At 36.4% G+C, this 24,266-nt stretch overlaps 1 protein-coding gene across 1 annotated transcript in view; it reads left to right on the forward strand.

Moving 5' to 3' along the window:
* The first annotated feature begins 2,728 nt into the window (after positions 1–2,728).
* Positions 2,729–24,266, forward strand: part of SYT14 (synaptotagmin 14) — a 52,879-nt gene continuing 31,341 nt past the window's right edge. Inside the window, exons 1-2 of the mRNA XM_029283928.1 lie at positions 2,729–3,587; positions 5,534–5,752. Of these exons, the coding sequence (XP_029139761.1) occupies positions 2,729–3,587; positions 5,534–5,752 (1,078 nt within the window). The remainder of the gene's footprint in view (positions 3,588–5,533; positions 5,753–24,266) is intronic.

A 24,266-nucleotide genomic window follows, 5' to 3' on the forward strand; every position in this document is an offset into this window, starting at 1 on the left:
TAGTGTGTCTCATTTGGGAAAGTAGGGTTGCTTTCTCACAAGTAGCCTCACTGACCTCCATGCTCTTCCCTACACTGCTCTGTGTGCCCTTGCATTGGAAAGGGGTGGCAGTTCATCTTCCTCATTGCGTAACAGTAGCAGCTGTTTCCTCTGTCTTTTGACCAGCCCCACCTCTTCTGCCACTCAGTTGGCTGTTCAACTGGTGCCAACTGCTTGCCTTCCATAGATATCTGAGGAGCTAGTTCCATGTCATCAGACTCAGAATCTAAAGCCTTCATGATACTGGATTCAAAGTTCCACTATTTGGGTGCCCTCTTCTGTCACATAACCTGCATGTTGAGCTGTTGGCAACTGACCCATATTTACGGCTGCTTTCAGTGTCCTGCAGTCATGTGACCATGATTTATAGGTAGTCCTAGACTTGGTACTGTAATGGAGCCTGCCCATTACAATTGTAGGTCATTGAAGTCATGAAGTGAGGTGTCCATGTGGCGGCCTTGCTCAGTTACTGCTGTCCCACCCTTCCCAGATGTAGTTGCTAAAAGAATGGACCAAAGAACTGCCTTCTGAAAGAGAACAGGCAGCTCCCTTCCAGGCCCAGAACCTGTGCACTGGGCTGGAGAAAGGAAGCTTGGGATCACGATGATTTGAGCTTCCTTTCTCTAGCTCAGCGTGCTGGCGCTCTCTCTCTCTCTCTCTCTCTCTCTCTCTCTCTCTCTCTCTCCTTCCTTCCTTCCTTCCTTCCTTCTTTCACTTTCTTTCTTTCTTTCTTTTTCTTTCCTTCTTTCTCTCTTTTTCTTCTCTCTCTCTCTCTCTCTCTCTCTCTCTCTCTCTCTCTCTCTCTCTCTCTCTCTCTCTCTCTCTCTCTCTCTCTCTCTCTCTCTCTCTTTCTTTCTTTCCGGGGCAGGAAGCTGGTGTGATGCACTGTATAAATGATACTAGGAGAGTTTCATTTTTAGGCAGCGGCATTGCCCTATCCTCCCTGGACTTTCTAGCCCGCAGCAGGAAGGGGAGCTGGTGCACTATGCTGTAAAAACAAAGCAACTTGCAATCTTCTCTGCTGGTTTCCCAGTTGACCAGAAGCCAGAAGGGAAGATTGCAAATGCCAATCACATTTTCACAGAGGGCATAACAATCTATTGAAAGTGTGCAGTGACAAGCCAAGAGCCCAGATCGCAATCACGTAGCTTCAGGGGCACTGCATGGCCATAATTTCAAGCAATGGTTGTAAGCACCACTGTAATTTAAACAGTAATTGAGGACTACCTGCATTTCAGTTTTGGTGGAAACTGGCATTTATTTCTGATTTCTGGCAAAATCGCCCAATAACGATCAATAGATTCACTTAACAATCATGGTGTTTACTTAACGATCATTGCAAAAGATTATAAAATTGAGCATGGTCACATAAGTCATGACTATCATGACTTATGACCAAAATCATGGGTTCAGTTATGATCATAAGTTGAGGACTACTTATTATGTACTTGCATATAATTTAGGGTAAGATAATCTGATTATTATAAATTGTCTTGCACTCTGATTATGGTTTTGTTTCTTCTAGTATCTCCTGAGGCAGTTGGATTTCTATCAGCAGTTGGGGTACTTATCATCTTGCTGTTGATTCTATTTCTGTATATTAACAAGAAGATGTGTTTTGAAAATATTGGAGGTCTTCCAGACCTTAATTCCCATTACAGTTCCCGAAAAAATTCACAGGACAAACTGCGTAAGTATAAAATTCTGCAACATATGATTTTGAAAGACGTAGAAAACTTCTAGGGCAGTAATGTATCATGGAATGAAAGTTTGGTTGAAATAAAAACGTATCTGGTAAACTCAATATTTTTATTAATGTGTCTGTAGTGCTTGGTCACAATTATTTATTTAGAGAAATTATTTCATTTAGTTGAAGTGTTGAATTTTTAAATTATACCATCAGAATAAAATATAGCAAAACAAATGTATTTTCCCAGATATATGGGAGAATGTTCTTATAGATTCCTCCATATAAAGAAAGCTAGAGGTGGAAGAGACTATCCAGCTGAAGCTAAGATTAGTTATTGAATTATTTCCTTTCTGATACATTGGTCTTTTGGACTACTGAGTGCATCATCTTAGCCCTGACCTGGATGTTGCTGCAGTGTCTCAAAACACTACATCTAACTGATGAGTAGGGTGGATGGGTTTTACCTTTTATCTACATTGAGTGCAACCAGAAATTAGATAAACCCATTAATTTAAGTTAGGCTTTTATGTTTATATTTTTTTTTAGATCATATCCAAGCCTCTGGAATGTTTTCAGTCTGGAATAAAGTTATGTTAGGGCATACTTTATAAGTTCTTTATACTAGAAAAAGGCAGGGAATGCGTGTTATTAATTATTGTTTTGCACTAGCCCAAAGCATATTCATTTTGGTATATTCTTTAAATATTTAAACTTTTCCTTTGCAGGTGTAGAATAAAATCCAGCACCTGCTGTTCAATATGTTAAATATCTGGTTATAAGTAGTTCATATTTTACTATAATATTGTAAACATCCTAGAAAAGGATTGATTCTGGCTTCATAAAGAAAATATCTTTTCCTATGTATTACTTTCAAGATAATCAAATCAGAAGACTAATGTTAATTGCCCTTTAGTTAAAGATAAATAAATAGCTGGAGTGACCCATTCACAATATTGTGATTTTTTGTAACATATTAATTTATTAATATACAATTGAAATATGTCATTTTTCAAACATTTGCAACAAAATCTCAGAGTTCCTTCTGTGTCTTCCCTGGTTGACACATTAAGTAATGCTGTAGATGATTTTACTAGTGCTGTTGGTGATGTCAGCTACACAGTAGCTGACTCTATTACAGAGCAGGTAACAAGCATGTTAAGCAGTTTTCAGACAGAAAGCACAACTAGTACAGTGCAAGAAGGTAAACCTCTGCCAGACAAAGGTAAAACAGTGACATCACTAAATAATGTTAAAGAAAATTTTGTGAGAGAAGAATGTGTACCAGAAGAAAAACACAGACAAAGTGCTTCTTCAAAAATATGTACAGATGATGGTAGGAGGCTTTGTCCTGATAAAGGCAAAATAGATTCTCAGCAAAATGTTCCTGAACCAAATAAATTTTTTATTGAGACAAAAATTTGTGAGTCACATATAAAACATGCTCAGTGCAAAATTAACTACTTAGAAAAACATATATCAAAAGACCGCAGAGAAAATTACGGTACTTATAAGCCAGGGGAATTTCTTAATCATGAACCAGGTAGACAGTCACATACTGTATCAAATCAATCTAATGAAAGTGTGTGTGAAAAAATAAAACAAAACCCAACAGAACTTGACTTGAAAAACACTAAAGAAGTACCTAAAGAAACTGAGGAACAAACACTAGAACTGTCAGACTCAAGATCTGAAAAACTAAACCGTTTTCATGAAGTAAAAGGAAACAAATACAAGACACTTGTGACAAAGCAAGAAGAAAATGTAACATCTGATTTTTCAAAGAAAAATGAAAAGGAAAAGAATAAGTACTCAGAAAGTTTTTTAAAAGAAGTGAGTAGTAAGAAGACACCAGAAAAAGGTGAGGTGTCATATCATAGCCATACTTAATACATTCAGCCTTTCCAGATCTTTTACTACATTCTTCTTAGCTGTTTTATGGAATTCATTTATCTATAAAACAATTCTTTTTATGATATGTGTATTTTCCTAGAACTGTAGCTCTATTTTTATGAACGAAAGTACAATTCATAAAATGGCTCCTTTTCTTCTTTCACCACTTCCAATTTTGTCCCTGTGGCTCAGAAGGGCTCTCTAATAAGACTGTGTAATATTTGGATTTGAAGGCAAAAAGGTCCTTCAGAGTATGCAGCAGCACAAATTTAATATCTGTCTCAAAATAAGCTATGTTTTTGTAGAAAAAGATGCTGTACAGCCTCCAAAAGAAGATGCATTTTGTTTAAGGAATGGTAGATAGTTACTCTGTTTATGTTCCCAGGTATTCCAAAAAATATCATTTTGTATTCAAATCCAAAGTAATATACATCCCCAGTTTCAAATCCTTTTGAGAGGTTTTCAGGCAACAACAGAGGTTCAGAGAGTCAGTGAAAAAATGATTACCTAAATTGCCTTATATTCTTGCTAACATTATACACAATTTCTGAATATTGATTTGCACAATTTACTGACATACCTCTAAGATTTGCAGTAGTGGTGAATATCTGTAGCTCGGGTGTAGGATGAGGGCGAAGAATCGTTCTCCCACAAGCTCAGAGAACAAATCTTCACCCTTATACCTCTAAGTTTCAAAACATTTTTCTGTACTAAACATTGCTATTTATCTTAAATACCAGTTATTAAACTTTTTTCCACATTTTTCCTCTGTTTTTCCTTGATCTTTGTATGTATTGTATTAAATAAAAATAATACTTTCCATAGTTGACAAAGCATGCCCGGTTCATGAATTGCTGGCCGTGTGAGCCCTTCTTTCTGGTCTCATGAAGAAACTGCAACATGTGAGCATGGGAAGAAGGCCTCACATGGCCAGCTGCTGCCTCATGAAGAACCATGCTGGATATGCTTGGTCAGCTGGAGCAATGGAATTCAAGGAGGCAGGGGTGGTGGAGTGCAGGGAGGCAAAAAGCCAGAAATGGGGTGAATTAGGTGGGTGTGGGGAGTAGAAGCCCCTGTGCCGTCATAAGTGTGAGCAGACTACAATGGCTTGAATTTTGATCATGTGTCCACAGTGGTGCTACAACAGTACCATTAGTGCAGAGCCGCTTTAACTTTGAACAATCGCTGAACAAATGGTTGTAATTCAAGAACTACCTATATGAATCTCTCAGAAATAATAGTAAAAGAGAATCACCTACATAGAAATTATGAAGTCATAATGCAGTTCTTCTCCTGCTTGGTAAGAAAAAGATTTGGTTTAGTCATACAACTCCTGATGACTTCCTGGAATCATCCATTAGTCTGCATAGCAACAATATAGAACTAGTTTCTTATTGTTTTCTTTCACTGTGTTTTTTGACTTCCCAAACTAGCTTGCAGCCTTGGAATTTTCTTGTGATCTTCTTTTCAAATATTAATAAGATCTGATTGTACTGAGGTTTTCTGCTCAAAAAACAACAACTGTAAACAGGTTTTCTTAATAAAGATATGTATCCAATAGACAGAATAATGTAAACTACTTATTTCAATGTTATTTATAAATCTGATACCCTTTCTAGAAAGAAAAGTGAGAAATTCAGTGAAATATTGGGATGGGACAAAATAAAATGCAAATGGAGGAATTAAATGATATCAAAAAGCTAGAAAACAACTCAGAGATAACCCTGATATTCCTTGAGAACGTGATTATTTCTCCACTAGACGTTTTGGGCTTTCTGAAGCATTAATAAAACTAATAAATGAATACATTTATGTTGATTGTCTGGTTATTTTCATATTTAAGCTACTCAGTGTCTAGCCAAATATAACAAATATATCACCATCTGTTCATTTTTTTCTCTTTTCCCAAAATAGATAACTTATATAGAAATAAAGACCAGCATGGTTCATCATCGGAGAGTGAAGATGAGGCACTGGGCAAATACCATGAAGCCTTGTCGAGAACACAAAATTCATGGCCACCAGCAGGCGACAGTAGACAACAGAAAAATTATATTTGGGAAACCAGACAAAAATATAGTCCTTTGTCTGCAGAGTATGATGGGTATAGTAGTGAAGCCTCTGTAGATGAAGGTATGACATGATTTGCTATAGTTCTTGTTTCTCATATTAAAAAGTATTTTAAAGACATTGCATTTGTAAGATAAAAAGTATAGATAACAGTATACCCTAAAAATGACTGTACTATTGAAATAGTTTAGGATTTGTGGGTAAAAAAACCCTGGATGTTTAAAATGTGTTTGTTTTCTGAGTGCTTAGTGTATGTAAAGTCAACTTGGAAAAAAGCAATAAATGTGAAATCTTGGTTTAAAAGATCAGTTGGTAAAGAAGGTTATCTGTTATTCTAATTGTTCATTCATCGGAACAATTTTCTGTCAATTGCATGAGAACATTATGAGCATTGATGCAAATTACATTATGTCAATTTCATGATTTACATAAATGACAATTTTTCATTCAAATTTTCATTTTCATTATAGAAATGACAAGTTTGTGTAATGATGGCATATTGCAAATGACATAAATTGCTATGGAAATTTGCATACAAACTTTATTGTAAAATAAAGGTATCACTGAATTTTAAAATAACTGATGGAACACTTCCTGCTAGCTTTGGAACTTATCAGATTGCCCCTGCTGCAAGAAGAGGAACAACCTATTCAGTTAGTCCATCCTAACTGCCTGATAGACCTGACAGAGTTCCAGAGGAAACTTGGGATAAGTCCTGAAGCTCTGGTCTATGCTTCAATCGAGATCTTAGTCACTGCTTAGAATGAACAAGGGACAGCAGCCTTAGATTAGATCATGCCTATGCAAACTCTATGTGATTGGAGCCCACATGTCCCTCTGGTTCTCAGAGGAACTCTGGGAAATGAAGTTTCATAAGAAATGCCTATATTGTCTCTGGTGGAACATGAAGAATGGTTCTGACCAGATAAAGTAAGAGCCTTTATTAAAGACTAACCTGGTAGTAATAAGGGTTGGTGAAACATGCCTATTTCTTTGATAGTCTGCTGGTGACCTTGTTTCAGGTGATCTGGTCCTTTCTGGATAAGGAAGTGATTAGATAAACCTTTCTAGGGCCACTGTGAAAGCATCTGTTGAAAAATTGTTTTAGGATTCACTCAACGTTGATCTCCAGCTATTCTGGTCCTAGGAAGATGAGTGGTCCTTTGTTTTGTCTGGTTATCTGGGCTTGATTGGGTGGCTTTTGAAAAGGTGGAATAGAATCCTTGGGACTGTAAGCTCTGGTACCAGTGTATTAGACCAATGTCCTTCCTGGCTGATTAAGGGCTCCTGAGAACACACAGCTGTATTCAAGTTATAGTAAATGCTTCCTTGCTGAAAGGTGAGTTTCCATCTACTTTAAAGGAGGTGATTGTCTGCCCCCTCCTCAAGAGGCCATGCCTGGACCCAGCAGTACTGGACAATTTTTTTGTCAATCTTCAACCTTCCTTTGTTTAAAGGTGGTCAGGCTGTGGCTCAGAGGACCCTGGAGGAAATGAATTGTCTGCATTATCAGTTAGGTTTCAGTCTGGGATATAATACTGATGCAAAATCGCTCATGCTTGTCAGTGACCTCTAATGAAGTGAGAATGATGGTGGTGCAACTATCCTGGCCTCGTATATCATCCAGTGGCGTTCATTATCACTGATCTGATATACTTCTGGATTACCTATGGGGATTGGAAGAGACTCCAATTTCCACCCTTCCGCCAAAGTGGAGGGGGTGTGTAAAAGGTTATTGAAAAGGTGGTAGGTCTGCAGCTACAAAAGCCTCTGGCAGAAGTGGGTTACCTGGATCCATACTAGAAAACCTAGATACCTTTTCTTAGAATATACTGTATTTATGCAAAAGATTATGCCATACAGTAGCTTCAGGCTATGAGTGAAGTTCTACTTGTTTATGTTATGATATGAAACAGAAAGTGGGAATAGTGCTGAGCAAGCATGCTAATAGTCCCAGGCCATGACAAGTGTTTATTGTTGAATTATTGGGATATAGTAATCAGTTGCAGGATACAAAGCCTGTAGTTGTTTAAAGAGCACTCAGGTATTTGTAAGAAAATAACTGCTCAAAGAGGAGATTGTCTTTTAGACAGATTTCTTAAAATAAAATTGATTATTTTTTTTTGCATTGTTATTGTCTTCTACAGGATTTAGTTATTGTCATGTTTTTTAAATTAAAGATTGTATTCTTTTGTTCATTGTTGTAGGCTTCAGAAGGTAGAGCACATAATAAAAAATGTTAGTAGTAATTTAAACAATCAAAATATGTTTGTTTTATTAAAACTAGTTTAATCTGCAATATATTCCCCAGTAGTTTTTCTAGGAGTGCTTTTTTGGAAGACATGAATTGGAAATTGGAATTGGAAACAGTTGGTACAAGTAGACTGTAAGAAATCACTAACAATGCTGGTAAGAGAAATCCTACTGGAGCTGTAAGAAAGAGAGAATGAGACAAATAGCTTAATATTCTTTCTTGATCTGTTACTTTGCTTGGGCTGTGCAAAATTTCAACTGTTATTTTCTTTTTTTTTCCATTATAGTTTCCATTGTGAAACTATATTGTGTGAATCTGGAAATTTGATGGACCAAATCTGTTCTTTATTATCTAAGAGACTATGTCATTCCTAAATAGTGGACTGTGCTTTCTTAGGAGTTGTATTTGGCTTCTGCTTATTTCAGGTCTTTTGAATTGCTTTTATAGTGTGAACACTGTTGTATATTTTACAAAGAAATCATATTGCTTCTATGTATTCTGTTTTTTTGAATATGTTGTTAGCCTTTTTCATTATTGGCTTGGTCAAAATGATAGATTTGAAGTAAAATATATAATTACATAATTATTACTATCATACAAATATCTGTCAGACATAGTACCACACCCAGCAAAGAATCTCCTCTCTCCAGAAACATATTATCATACTCAGTAGTTAATTAACTGTAAGATCTTCATGAATGTGACTAGATAAATAGCTTTTATTTTAAAAATAAAAAGCATATATAAAACAATAACATCAAGCATTTGCTCTGTATTTATTTTCAGTTTCTTAATCACATTTCTTAGCAGAGAAATTATTATATACAGTACTTGCAATGAATTCAGTTTTATAGTCTGTCGTAATGTTTCCTTGATAAGTTTGGAGGACTATATGTAAGCTATATAGTAAATTAGCAGTTTGTTGCTGACCAGTACCATCTTGTGGTCTAACTGCAATGCTGCATCTTTGATTGTCTCAGTTGAAAACAGTTGTGGGGGCTGTTGGTTTGATCTCCGAGCTTGGCGATTTGGCTGCAAACGTTTAGTCTGAAAACAGCTGTTTTATTAAGACCCTTGATCCACCTTTAATCCATCCTTCTCCCCATGAGGGCGTGTTGTTGTATGTTAGAATTTGAAGTTAAAATTTGATGTTTTATATGATCTTTTTTTTTCTTTTTGTCACTTTTATGAATTGGTGTGTCTCCCCAAAAGAGTGAGTGAAAGAGCTGAAGCTTCTAGTAACATGTTGGGAAGTGGTTCTGTTGAAATTATCTCATTTTTTTTTCCTAATTTTATCTCTCATCAGAATAACAGCACCTGTTGTTAAAAGGGTTTTTAGACTAGGGTTAGGGAGAGGTCCACCAAGCTGCTATATGCAGATAGAAAGGGAGAGTCAGAGTGTGTATTCCAGGCATGTCCAATCTGCGGTCCAAGCTTCACATGCAACCCTGGAAGCTAGTAAATGCCACCCACAAGATTATTATGTGATTTTATATTATAAAACTATATATTTTATATGCTGCCCAAGACAACTCCTCTTCGTGCAAGGCAGGCCAAAAGGTTGGCCACCCATGGTGTATAACATAGGGCTTAAGGGAGAGGATATTTGAGATTTCCAGCTTTTCACCTTACGGGCCAAGCCATAGTACTAGACTTCTGAGAGACTGTCTGCATATTTCAAACTCAGTTTCTATTTTTCTTATTGATAAACAGCGAAAGTACTGTACATTCAATTTGCTTTTCTCAGCCATTCACGTGGCAGACCAAAAGCAACATTTTAACAATGTGAAATACTAATTCCCATATTGTATATTTTCGGGTATCTGATTTTATGACTCAACTTCACTTCTGACAATGTATGTACAGCAATGGGCTCCAACCTTTTGGGCGCCAGGAACCGGTTCTGTGGGGGGCGGTGTTTCCACAGACCTTGGGAAGCATGGTTCCGTACACTGCCTGGATCCCATGCATGCGCGCGGATGGGGCTTCACTTGCTTGTCTGGCCCAATTCCTGGTGATCCACAGACTGGTACCGTTCTGCGGTCCGGGGGTGGGGAATCTATGATCTACAGGACAGGCACTGTTCATCAACATTTGATTTTTTTTTACAAGGGAGGATAGTAATAATTTCCAAGCAAAGTGGTTGATCGTTTTGGAATTGTTTAGCTTATAGTATAAGCATGCAGGCATCTATTTTTTATTAGTTTTATGTTGAAAAAGAATAAGAAATAAACAGTTTTGGAAAGTTAAATCCTGTATGACTACAATTTCTCTTTCATGGAAACAAAAATTAGATTTTTTCCTATGAAAATAAAAATGGAACTATGGTTTTCCAAGAATTTGCAGTTTTAATGTTCAACAACTCAAGTGAATAACTTTTATAATAAAAATAGATGTTTAGCACAATATGGCTTTAGTATTTTCATAAGTACTGATTTTGTTACCAAAAGTATAAGCACACTTTGTCTTAAAATGTTCAAAGCATATTTAGGCTTATTTCTAACTTTTTCAGAGAAAGAACATGTTGAAATATGACATATTACAAATGAATTTACTTTGAATGCAGGAAAACATTAATAAAGAAGATTCAGTTATCGATCTGATTTGCAATGGAGAGATATCTATCTGCCCATCCTAGGACATAATGGCAGAGAAAACAGTAACCAGCACATCATTAACAAGATGAAAATACCACCAGCCTGCTCATGAATGATCAGAGCTGAACTACTGAAATTCTTGTCTCACATTAGAAATGAAGACTATAAAACAACATTTAGGCCTTACATATGTATTATGTTGACATATATACTGAATAAAATAAAAATTGATATAAAATTAATGTTTAACAATGCAGCATCCTTTCTAGCTTTTATAACAATAGATATATAACAGTGAACTACTTTTTTATTTACCTACACTTAAGAACAGCGTTTCACGAAAAACAAATTTGTTTTTTAAATAGTTTAGGGTTTTACAGATACTACAGTAGTTTTTATGTATATACTGTATCATGAAGGATCTTGGATATTTATATTTTAGGAAGTCTGTCCACTATGTATTTCAAGGATCTTTTTCCAAAATGATGATCACTATACTGATAAAAAAAGTACTCAACTACCCTTAGTAAAAGAAGTTTAAATCACTTCAAGGGAAATTCCAAATAAAAGTTATTGAGAAATGTTTAAAGTTATTAAAATGATGGATTTGCAGATTAGCCTTTAGGTAAAGTTTAAAGGCAAACCTTAAAAGGGTACTTATACTGGATCTTGCTTCAGTTCTTGGAAAGAAAAATGTCATAAAATTTACAATATAAGTGATGAAATAGAGGTCTTGTATTTTTATTCCTGATACAAGCAATTAAAGTCCTTTTTTACCACTAACCAAATGCTTTCTTGCTAAATTAAATCAGTAGCAATTTTTCCTGCCTCTTTAGGATAAAAAAACCTTACAAAAATTGAGATAGAAGGGCTAAGATGGACTTGCCACAGTTACAATTAAAAAACAAGCCCAACAGACAAGAAGAAAAAAAAACAGAAGTAAAAAGATGCCTGTATGAATGGCATGCCATTGTCCATTTTGTATCCTGGCCCTTCTGACTGATGCTTTCTGCCCCCCCCCCCCCCATGCAATAAAATACAATGCAGTAACACACTTAATGAAAAGTTAATGTCTATGTTTTATAGTATAAAATAGCATAAAATTTATACCATAAGACTGTAGCTAATAAAATATTTTTAAAGTTGCTATAATGACAGGCTTCAGTTGAGTTTTTAGTTTATAGCACATTATGACATGGTGAAGATTGAAATTTCTCCGTTTAATGTAATCTGGGAATTATATTGTCAGACTTTCTTAAAGAAGATATTCAACATCTTTCTCAATCTTTGACCATATTAGAAAGTTGGCTCAGTCAAGAAGCCAACAGGCCCAAGATAAAGGGTAAGGGCTGTCTGCTACAAAATGGTTGTCTATAACTGAATACATCTGAGTATTACTTTACTATATCTTTTTTTCCCAATCTGAATAGTCTAATCACATCATTACTACAGAAAGCTTGTGAGATTTTTCTCTAAACTTCAGCGGTTTCACCTGACTGAATTCCTCATTGAGACACTCTGGCATTTTGCTTTTAAAAACAAAAACCACTACCACTAAACTGCAACCTTCTGGTGAGGATATCTGCTTGGTTTGGATTTTAACAAATTAACTTGCATGGAGTACCTTCCATTTGTAACTGATTTTATATAACTATATAGTCCTTAATAGTTGGCACATACAAATTGTTTATGAAGAAGAAAAGTTTTCTTTGATGAAAACAAAGTTATCGCACTTAGGATAATTTCATTAAGAACAGCTATGTACTAAAATACACATTACAATGCAAGATATATATGCTGTATTTCAACCACACATTTTTTATGCATAAGTGGTATTTGTATATATATGTGGGTGTAAAATAACACATTTTAAAAGTAATTTCGGACATTTTCTCATAGTAAGGGCACAATTCTAACTCAGTGAAGTTGATTCTAGGGCCCTTTGCTATGCCTTGGAAGATAGAATGCTGCTGCAAGCAATTCTCACAAATAAAAAGGTCTCAGGTGGGCTTTTCTGTGAAAGGAGTTGACTTGGGATTAACTCCTACATCCGGAGCTGCTTCTGTTCCCCACACAGGCCTGTAGTTGCCAGCCTAATTTGTCTGTTGCACCAAAAAACAAACCAGAATCTTATGCCACCTACATATAATACTTTAAGTGGTTCTGATCCAATTTGTTAAAACATCTGACAGTGTTGTTTTTAGTAACCTAAGTTGGATGTCATGGACTTGCATCCCTCCACAATTGTTCCCTCATTATACACTGAAAGTTGGCTGGATCACATTCATTTGTATGCAGAATTTGACCAGATGATCCTGTCTTAAAAAATTAGGCCTGTTCAATAATGATTGTAAGCCTCCTGCCAAAAAATCAGTTTATAGACTAGGAAAACCTTGTGCATTGTGGGATATTAAGTTAAAAAGAACCCTGAGAATTGTAGTTTTGAAAGACTTTCCAGAATCTCTGTCAGTACAATTGACAGCAGTTTGTACAAAAAAAAAACATGATAGATGAGCTATCACATATAAGCTTCAACAATATGGACTGTTAGAGGGTTTGGACCTACTTGTTTCTTACTTGACTATTTGGAATTTTGCAGTCCAGATGTGACCTTGTATGATAATTAAATTGGTATTTAAATAGAGCCAAACCTTGGTTTAATGGACTGCTTGGGAAACAGGTGGTTTAAATGCCGGTACATCTTAAATCCAAATATTTCCTTTTCCCCCCAGTCTCTTTCCAGAGTTAGCCTTCTAATGGAACTCATTCTCAAGATTGACATTAAGAACAATTTTTCCCAAATGTCTGTCAGCAACAAAGCATTGTTCAGGATAGGAACCAGTTGGAGGAAATAAATTGCTGTTCTTACTAAATCATCCATATATCCATTAGCCTGCTATTTGAACAGTTGGTGTTCCCAGCAGTTTACTTCCTTCCCAAATTAACTGCTATCCTAACATGCTGCTCTCACCCATATTCAACTTAACTTTTTCCCAAGATGCTACCTGACCCATTTCCTAGACTTCTCAGCCTCCTTTTCTTGATTTTTAATCACCATAATCCCAGTACACTTCCCATCACCTTCATATTCACAGTACCTTCTATTTCTCCCTACTAACAGGAATATAAACATAAAGTATCAAAATATCCCACCAATGTGTCCAATTTTCCTAGCAATTTCCTTTCCCCACTTGGAAATCAAACATGGACTGAAGCATATTCATTTTTGGGGAAAACAAAGTCTATTGTTGAAACTGCTTTTCCAAATAATGGACAAGTCCATTATTTTGGCATGCTATCCTGATAAGGATACTGTCCATTGTATTCAAAATCTGCTACTCAAGTCTGTTAAATTGAGGTTTTACTCTGATATAGCTTTGTATTATAATTGTATGCAGAAGACAGCATATATGTCAGCAGCCACCAACGTAGTCTGTATATCTTAGATTTAAAGAACTATAAACAGCAAATGTAAATATTGCTGTTATTGGTCTTCATTTATGAACCTCTGTGAAAGCTAGTGAAAGACACTTAGCAAAATAATAACATATCATACTTTCTTTAAATGCCATCAGGACAATGATGGCTCAATGGCCACAAAATAGACCTCAGCCTTCATATCTACCAACGATGTATCCATTGGTAGATAAATTCATCCACCTTGCTGCTGATCATTCTCTTTTTACTTTTCTTTCCATCTTTCCCAGCATTAGAGACTTCTAAATACTTTTTACATCATATATCTAGAATATAATATGAGTCTGGTTCATCTGTGCTTTGAAGGAGGACTCTGGATTGATATCTTTTCTGACCCATTTATGATTTTTTGGCTCTCCATGATATTCTTGAGCATTTTTTCCAACACATTTTTCAAAAGCATGAATACCCTTTCTATTCTGTTTTGTTCAATGAGAAATCTTTGTTTTCATAGAGTGCCACAGGAAAACCATTGTTTGTTTGATTTTGATCTTAATCATCATGGCATATAAATATCTTTTCCAAGGCCTTCAATGCTACTCTACCATGTGCTAGTATCAATATTTTTTTTACTTTCTTTAAGGATGATAATTAATGTGTCTTGTCAGCCTTCAATCATGTCCAATCCTCGGCCACTGTATGGATCAGCACTCTCCATGCCCCTTTGTCTCCCACCATCTTCAGATCCACCATGGTTATTCCAATATCATATTTTATAGTGTCCAGCCAGAGCTTCTCCTTTTTCTGCTAATCACTCCTGGCATGACTGACTTTTCGAGTGAGTCATCTCTCATGACATAACCGAAGTATGACAGCCTCTATTTGGCGATCTTGGCTTCAAGTAATATTTTTGATGAGGTTCGTTCCACTCTAGGACTTGTTTGTTATTTTTGCAATCCATGAGATGCGTAATAGTCACCTCCAGCACCACAGTTCTAAGGCATCCACCCTTCTCCTGTCTGCCTTTTTCAGAGTCCAGGTTTTGCAGCCATAAGTAGCAATTTGAAAAATTATTGCATTAACTAATCTGCATTTGGTTGGGAGACTGATGTATTTACTCTTTCAGATGTTATTCATGCCAGACATTGCAGTTCTTCCAAGTGCTTATACGCTTTCTGATCGCCGGGTTGCAATCACCACTTTGGTCAATTCCTTTACTGTTTTGATGGTCTCATTGTTGATCTGCACTCTGACCTGTGTGTTCTCTGCAGTTGTCTTAACTTTGTTTTCTTGATGTTAAGATGCAGTCCAAATTCAGTTTCATCTTTGACTGTCAGGATTAACTACTCAAGATTCTCCTTGCTTTCTGAAAGCAATGGTATATCATCTGCATATCGGTGGCTGTTGCTATTTCTATCACCAATTTTAACCCCAATCATAGATTCCTCCAAACGTGTATTTCTCATAATTGTTATTTACCACTTTTGTATCTTCATTGTCCATTCTTAGGATGGTTGCTGTCCCAGTTGCCATGAATCAAATGTAAAGATTACATTTAATCTTTAACCCATTTTTTCAGTACAGAAATTGCAGATCATTTGCACTTTCATGTGTTAGAATAGTGCCACAAACATAGTGCAAGTTATTGGTGTTTCTTTTCCCAATTTTAAAACCACATTCTCCTAATTCAGTTTTCCTCAATATACATTCAGCATATAGGTTGCAGAGATATGGGAGAGTGTGCTGCCTTGTCGCATTCCTTTGCTGACCTGGAGCTAGTCTGTTTTGCCATGTTCCATCCAGATTTTATATAATTTCTGACTTGTCTATAGGACAACAAATTGTTTTGAGATCCCCATTTTCCCAAGGACAGTCCACAGCTTGACATGATAGACCACAATAAAAAGTTTTCTATAAACAATGAAGTATATATTGGTTTCTTTTGGGGTTTGATCCAATACGTGACAGCAATTTTATCTCTTGTTCCCCAGTGTTATTTAAAGATCACTTGAATATTTGGAATGTCTTTTTTCATGTAAGACTCTAAACTGTGCTAAATGATGCTGAATGCTATTTTGCTGATATGTGAAATTAAGGATGTTGTATGATAGTTTGCACACTATGCTAGATATGTTGTATGATAGTTTGTATGATAGTTTGTATGATGTTGTATGACAGTTTGCACACTCCTTTCTTTGGTATTGGTATGTTAGCTACTGTTTCATTTTTCAGATTTGCTGACATAGTTTGGTTAGAACTTTTACAGATTCTTCTCTTGCTAACCATATTTCTATAGATATTCCCTCAATAAAGGTAAAAGTTCTCCCTGTCCAGTTGTGACCAACTCTGGGGGTCGGTGTTCATCTCCATTTCTTAACCGAGGGAGTCACCAGCATTGTCCAAAGACTTTTCCATGGTCATGTGACCAACATGACTATATGCCGAGGTGCACAGAATGCTGTTACCTTCTCACTAAAATAGTATCTATTTACCTACTTGCATTTGGATGCTTTCGAACTGCTAAGTGGTCAGGAACTGGGGCAAGTAACGGGAGCCGACCCCATCATTCAGTTCTCGGGTCTTGAACCCAGGCTGTCAGGTTTCCAGCTGACAAGCTCAGCATCTTTAATTGCTGAACCACCACATCCCCATTCCCTCAATAACTGTAGCCTTTTGACTTGGTTACCAAGACTTTTGACTGAAGTGTTGGACTGATTTCATCTTCTAGTAAAAGAGATTCTTATAAGTAAGAAATACTTCTAAGTATTTTGGATGTTGATATCTACTATACAGAATGTCAGTATACACCTTCTATATGTTTGATTTTCTTTGAATCAGTTAATATTTGATCACTGATTTCTCTAGCATAGTTGTTTGAGATTGAAGCCTCTTTATGAGTTCAGAGATCTTTTGAATAACTCTCCTTATATCCATGCCTGTCTCCATTTTCAATATTTCTACAAATATCATTGGAATACTGTTTCTTCTCTCTTCTAACAGTTCTCTGAAATTTTTGGTTTTGGCTTCTTGACAGCTTTGATTGTTTTGACATAGCTTTGCTTTTTTCTGTTTCTTGTTCTTTGGCAGTCTTGTTTAACATTCATCCTTAACAATTCCCTTGATTTCATGTTGTGGTTCTTCTGGTACATTATTAATGAGGTTCAAGACTAGAAAACAATTGATGATGTTCTCCTTGAAATGATGTTCTCCTTGAAAATGCTCAAGATCATACCTGGAAATTGGTTGACTTTCGTTTTCTACATTAGCTTGATTTAGAGCTTGTATACGAGCAGTTCACAATTTGTTCCACAGTCATCCCCTGGCCATGATTTTGCTGTTATGACTGAGCTCTTCTTCTTCTATCAACAACATAGTCAATTTGACTTCTGTGTAAGGTAGTCCTCAGCCATAACTGCCCAAAATTCAATTGTAAGTTACGCCAGTCATTAAGCAGGTCAGCACGTGACTGACCACGCCTGATTTTATGACCTCTTTTGTGGCATCTTAAACTAACACCATAGCCACTGAGTGAACACTGAGGTCATTAGGTGATTCCATTTTAAACATTGGGTATTTTTTTGCCAGAAACTGAAAGTCAATGCTGGATTCTGGTGAAAAACATTGTAACTTGTGGTCATGGGATTGTGGGATGCTGCAAATGGCCATATATATGGGCTGGGTGCCAGGCATCCAAAATATGAGCATGTGACCACAGGGGGAGGGTAGCTGCTGGAACAAATCTGGGTCATAAGTAGTACTGCAGAGGCCCATCATAACTTTCAATAGTCACAAGTCACATCTGCTGATATTCGTGTATATACTCTAGGTCAGGGGTGTCAAATTGCCGGCCCGTGGGCCGGACGTAACATGCGGAAGCCGCGCCCATCCCATTGCCGGCAATGGCAAAACACTCCCGATATGTNAGTAGTTGATATTATTGGGTCTTTGAGTGCTGTGTTTGTCATAGCCTCATGCTCAAGTACCTTAAATTCATGTTTACAAGTGTTATAGATTTTGACTGAGTTGAGTAGCCTGTATTTCTGGACATTGGCCACTCCACCACCCTTTCCCAATTTAGCTGCAGCATCTGGTAGCAGCCCAATCTTTCTTTTAACTGTGGAAATATAGGAAGAATGAGGTTTGCAGCATTGTTGAGTCTCATGGTAGGTCTCTCATTCCAGTGTTCTGAGATAATTATTTGTATCTTGACTAGATTTACTCTTGAACATATAGCCAAAAAATCAGCTAACAAAAGTATATTTTTACATCTAATTTGTCTACTGACATATAATTCAAATGAATGAGTTTAAAATAGCATTCTGCTTTAATTGTTTTGCTCAGTTTGCATTCGAATCCTTAAATGAAATCACTCTTGACAGGCTGCATTATAAATTTGTATATAAATTGCATGTCCTTATTTTCACACAAAATCTATATAGGAATCTATATAATAATTAATAAGTACATTAATAAAATAACTACTTTTCATCTTTAGAAACAGCCTTTCAACTGCAGATTTGTCAGTCATTATTATTACATGGAGCAGAAGCAGGCCTGATTAAAAAGAATTGATGAGAATAACAATGAAATGAAAGAGCAGACAACAAAGGGATATCTGAAATGCTTTTAAGACATTTTTCATGACAGTTCAGATTTTAAAATAGAAAGACTTGCAAAGAAAAAAAAGACAAATATAACCATTTCTCATAACCCAGTGTCTTTTTTCTTTCCAACTGTCTTCTCCCCCCCCCAAACAATTCAGCATCGAAGTCTTCTAGCTACAAGCTGTCTTAATTAAAAGCAACAAAGATTGTAGGCTGGTACAGTATTTGTAATGTATTTTTAGTTAGCAACATTAGAATATTTCTACTACACTAGGTCACCTTCCATCGGAGTCACTTGCATAACTCCTATTTATTGTAATTGAACTGAAGATTTTGAAGATTGTTTAAAGTTGAATTGTGTTCCAGTCAAGCAATTTATCATAATATATGTCTTTATGGGGAGATTAAAGACTCTGTCAGCTTCCATGAATTCTGTAGTAAAGGATTATTATGTCTGCAGTCTTTCTTTCCTCACTTTTCTTTTTACTGTTAAGTGAGCAACTTGTTTGACATTAATACTTTTATTCATCTCTGCTTGAGGTTATGAAATATATTTTAAAAAGAAGAGGACTATAGTGTCCATGTGATTCTTAAGACTCAGAAAATCATTTGGAATTTCAAGCACTGCATTATGGTGAATTAGCTTTTTATAGATCTAACTTAGGTTTTGGAGGATTGCAGGAAAAATGATTTAAATATTTGCTACAAGTTGGAATTGTGAGAAATTATGTGGGACAAAAAGAGATTTTGTCACCTGCACCTATGCACATATATTGGGGACTTTGTCTAAATTTCTGTACTCTTTCTTCTTCAACTCTTCTCTAGGTTTTTTTTCTTATGTCTTTTTCTTTTTCAGTATCCTAATTATTGCCTGTGGTTTTCAGAAATCTTAAAATATAGTGTATAGTAAAGTAGTGACCAGCAAATGAAAAAAGCTACATGATCTGCAAATGGCATCTTCATCATTCATTATTTATCACATATATACCTTTTTTGTTTAGGCAGATACTTGAATGTTTACTACATTCCTTTGTACTCCATTTTGAATTGTTCCTTTCTGTAGAGTTACTTTGAAAGCATTCAAATAACAATCTATTTCAGGTGCTGTATTTTCCAACAGTTGCTCTAAACATTGTCTGTTTGTGACATCTAAAAAGCTGCCATATAAACTAACAATTGTTATCCTATTTGAAACATTTATATTCATTTCTAATATCTTGCTGGATGCAAAAATATTTATTTAAATAGCAACAGGATTTAAATACAGGTAGTCTTCAACTTAGAACCACAACTGAGCCTGGAATTTTGGTTGTAAGTTGTTGCAGTTGTAAGTTGAATCACACCATGTGACCCGACTCAATTTTATGACAGTCATTAAGCAATTCACCATAGTCATTAAGCAAACCATACGGTCTTGTGAATCATATGTTTATAAGTCTGAATTCAGCGTAGCCAATAAATATTATGCTATTTTTTGCTGGAAAACAAAAAATAGTCAAAAAACTGATCAGATGATCGTAAACATTGCCACCAGAACCTACTATACTTTGCTCTAATAAAATGTGTTCTCCTTTTGTTGCTTTTGTATTTTTGTTTTTCAGGCAGCTATCTACAAATGCAAATGTTTTGCATTTACTATGTGACTTTTCTGCCTTTGTATCAAGGCAGTTAAGTAACTATTTTCTTTATATAATTAATAATTCTTTTCAGTATTAGATTTTTGAGTTTATATTCTTAATATAGTCTCTATTGCTTGGATCTGTTAATACCTAGGCTATTAGTATGATAGGTAAGTATGCTAAATTAAATCAAAGTCCTACTTAAAATTTCTATTTCCACTGCAATTGAAAATAATACTGATTACCTTCAGTATTAAATATCATTTATAAAATTCTTTTTAAACTAAGCTAAATTGATGGTCATTACTACATCTGTTATTCACTACGTTCTATATGAAGGTATGTGCTATATGATAAACAATAGTAATAATAATGTGTGAAGAAGTCATTCCATTTATCTGTTGCTATTTTACCATATTTTACTTCTTCACAGATCTATTATATCAGGTCAATTCCAAACTAAATCAGGTGGAGACCCTATTTTGCATTTCCCCCCTTTCTTATCAGTGGAGTTTTTCATCCAAAACAAGGTCTGCTACAGGAAAGACAATGGTAATGCCTTCCAATTTTGCTAATATAGTTGCAACCTGAATTTATCCCCCCCTTCCTCTGTTAATTTTTAAAAAATCAGTCTATGGCGTATTGTTGTACAGAATTTTTGAATGTACTGCTTTTTCTATGGCTATCCAGAAATTTAGGAATTTGTACAGTACTTTCTTAAAATCTCCTTTTTGTTTTACTGGTACTTGCTGAGTTATTTTAAACTTTGAATACTTAGAGTTCATTAACTTGTTTTACAGCCATCATGTTTACTTTATTTTGTAGCAGTTCATCACTTTAACAGAAAGTTACAAATGCACCATTATATAGATACTGCACATTAATGTCAGCTCTTTACAAAATGCATCAATTTGTCAGATAAAAAAGGAAATTAGTTATACTTTTTCATGTTAAAGTCACACCTTATCTAATTTAGAAGCACTTTTTATTTGAAGTTGCAAGCCTTAGGATACTGATTTGAATTATGCATGACTGCCTACTTTGGAGATCCATTAGCCTGCTGTTTGGATAATGTAAACATGTTCAGAATTTTAAGTATACTGCATGAGTGGCAGATAAAAATAGAGCTAATAACAGTGTATATTTAGTAGATGTAAATCTGAAAGAATAGAAAGCTGAACACGCCCAACATTTTGAATATGGAGTGACTATCCAGGTGACTATTATCTGCTGCATGGTAGTGTAATAGGATGAAGGGATAGTTGTCTCTTTCCTCTGAACCCAAGAGAAGTTGGATCTGTTTCCCCAAACTAGAAAAACTAGAGATTAAGATAAGGAGGGGCAATGAGAACAACTGCAGGGTCACAGTGAGGATTCTAGGCACTTGTCAGATAAAATTGCTCAGATTTCTTGTAATTGGACTCAGATTGTACAGATCTGTGAATTGCCTGAGCCACAGTCTTGCCTGCTATTTGGGAGGAATTTGAAAATGTTGACCCTGATAAAGTGGGCAGGGTCCCTAGAGCTGTGAGTTGAGCCCTGACCTTTAGTTTTTAGACCCCTGTCTTTCCTGGCTGATTAGGTTCTTCTAGGAATCTAGGACATAATAGGTGATTGGGTCCGGATAATAGTAAATGCTTATATGTGGGAAGAATGGTTACAAACTCCTTGTCAGAGTCGGTTGGTTGTCTTTTCCATAAGAGGATATTGCTGGACTAACAAATCCCTTTTGGGAAAAAGTTGTTGAGAAGGTTGTCAGCTTACAGCTACAGTAGGGCCTGGAACAGGCAGATTATCTGGATTCCTTTCAGTCAAAATTCAAGTTTGGCCACAGTACTGAGATGGTACTGATTAAGATTGTTAATGACTTTTGGTGTGGTTAGGATAGGGATAGTGCCTCCATCCTGGCCCTCAACCTGTTAGCAGTATTTGATACCTTTGATCGTGGCATTCTCCTGAGCTGGCTCAGGGAATTGGGAGATACAATGCTATAGTAGTTCCATCTACATGAAGCCTCTTGAGAAAGTTATCTGTTGATAGTGCATTATCATGAGTATGCTGATAATAGCCAACTACATATCATTGCCCTGGGTTACCAAGGTCCTTTCTTGCTGCCTAGAGGCTGTGGGTGTCTGGATGGAGGAAAACAGGTTTCAGCTCAACCCTGGCAAGATTGAGTGGCTGTGGGTTTCAAGGCCACTTGGCTTTGGAGATTTTCTATCTTTAACTCTGTTTGGCAGTTCGCTTTCCCAGTCAGCTGGCAGAAGAATCATAGCTACATGTTTTATTGCTGACAACTTTCAATTGTATATTAAGCAACTTTAATACAGTCTTACGTGTAATATGAATGACATCCACATTTCATATAGTCTAATAAATTTTCACTTTACCAATCCCTAGTATAATAATTATTCAATATATTCATTATGAATCCGGGAAATACATTTACTCATTAGCTGGATACAGACAATGCAAATGACTGCTTCCAAAAAGCTGATTGCATTTAGATATGCCCTAAAACTGATTAAGATAAAAACAAATAGAAATTGAAATGGTCTTGAGATCATTTTTATTTTCCGAAAAGTACATTAACTCTTTGATTTCAGTCTTGAGCACAAAGCCTCATTATGGGGGACAAATAATTGTGCATGCCAGCATGCCATTATCCAATTACGGATTAATCAGGTTATTTAATAGAGTACAGTTACACATTCTGAGGCCCCGTAGATATAGACAGCCATAGGGCAAATGAAAAAAAGGTATATGAACACATAGTAATGCAAACTCTGCTCCTTTTGTACTTGTATCACAATGTACATATGTAAGAGATAGAGTTTTTATTGTGCTAGCCTGTTGTATATTGTGTATTTTGATGAAATCAGCTTGTTGTAGATGTTCATGCCTGGGATGTAGCCATTACATTTACAGTTCTTGATTTACAGTTCTGGAATTATGAAATACCCTAGAGCAGTGGTGGCGAACCTATGGCACGGGTGCCAGAGGCGGCACTTGGAGCCTTCTTTGTGAGCACATGTGCCGTTGCCCCAGCCTTGCCTCCCCCCGTGACCCCCTCCTCACCAGCAGTCCCCCTGGAGGAGAGTTGCTCCTGAGCGTGGCCCATGCGGAGCAGCGCAGCCATGGACATGGCAGCCAGGCAGTGTAGACAAGACTCTGCCTTTATGCCCTATCGCACACAGTTGATGTTGCGGAGTGCGGGCAGAGGGCATGGCCACCATGGCACTGCTGGGCTGCCTGAGCAATCTGTGGCGGGCCCTGCAGGCGGTGAGTGGCCCTGCAGGCAGGTGGGGTGGGGGTGGGGGCGGGGCAGGGGGTGGAGCGGAGCGGGGCCAGTTTTTGGGCACTTGGTCTCTAAAAGGTTCGCCATCACTGCCCTAGAGCACGGGTATCAAACTCAATCGCATCATGTGACGTATCGTGACTTTTTTGTCTTTGCGGAGCTGGAGTGGGCGTGGCCTGTGCGTGACACATCTGGCCCGTGGGCCGCCAATTTGACACCCCTGCCCTAGAGTAACCAATACCATTAAAATAATTTAATTTTAATTAAATGTAAATACAATCAAACTAAATATAGATTTTGTGTTGTTCTTCATTGTGATTCAGATGCCAAGTGTATTCCTTAGGCCTTAAAATATCGCACATTTTTGTATTGGTGAGTTATTCTTGTACAATGAGGATTACTAGTTGTAGTGCAATCTTATGTTTGTCTGTTTAGATATATCAACTGTTGAATCTGAAACTATATGATCACCACTCTTTTAGTTCATATAACCCTGAAAGAGGACAAAGCATGTGTTTTCTTCACAAATGCTGTGGCTACATAAAATGAACCTTCTGTCACAATTTAATCTAGAAGATTAACTATTCCTGTTCTGTTTATTTATGATAAGTTCAGATCATCTTATGATCTTACAATCTGCTTTTGAAGGATGACATAAAGCATAAATAAATACATAAGTGTTGTCTTATCCAGATTTTATAGAAGATGCATGTAATAAGTAGTTTCAGATCAATTTGCAATTCAGTATAGGAGGATCAGGAGTTTCCACAAGTGCATAGAAAAAGATT

The sequence above is a fragment of the Protobothrops mucrosquamatus genome, unplaced genomic scaffold (genome assembly GCF_001527695.2).
Source record: "Protobothrops mucrosquamatus isolate PMUCROS unplaced genomic scaffold, P.Mucros_1.0 scaffold285, whole genome shotgun sequence".
Taxonomy (NCBI): Eukaryota; Metazoa; Chordata; class Lepidosauria; order Squamata; family Viperidae; genus Protobothrops; species Protobothrops mucrosquamatus.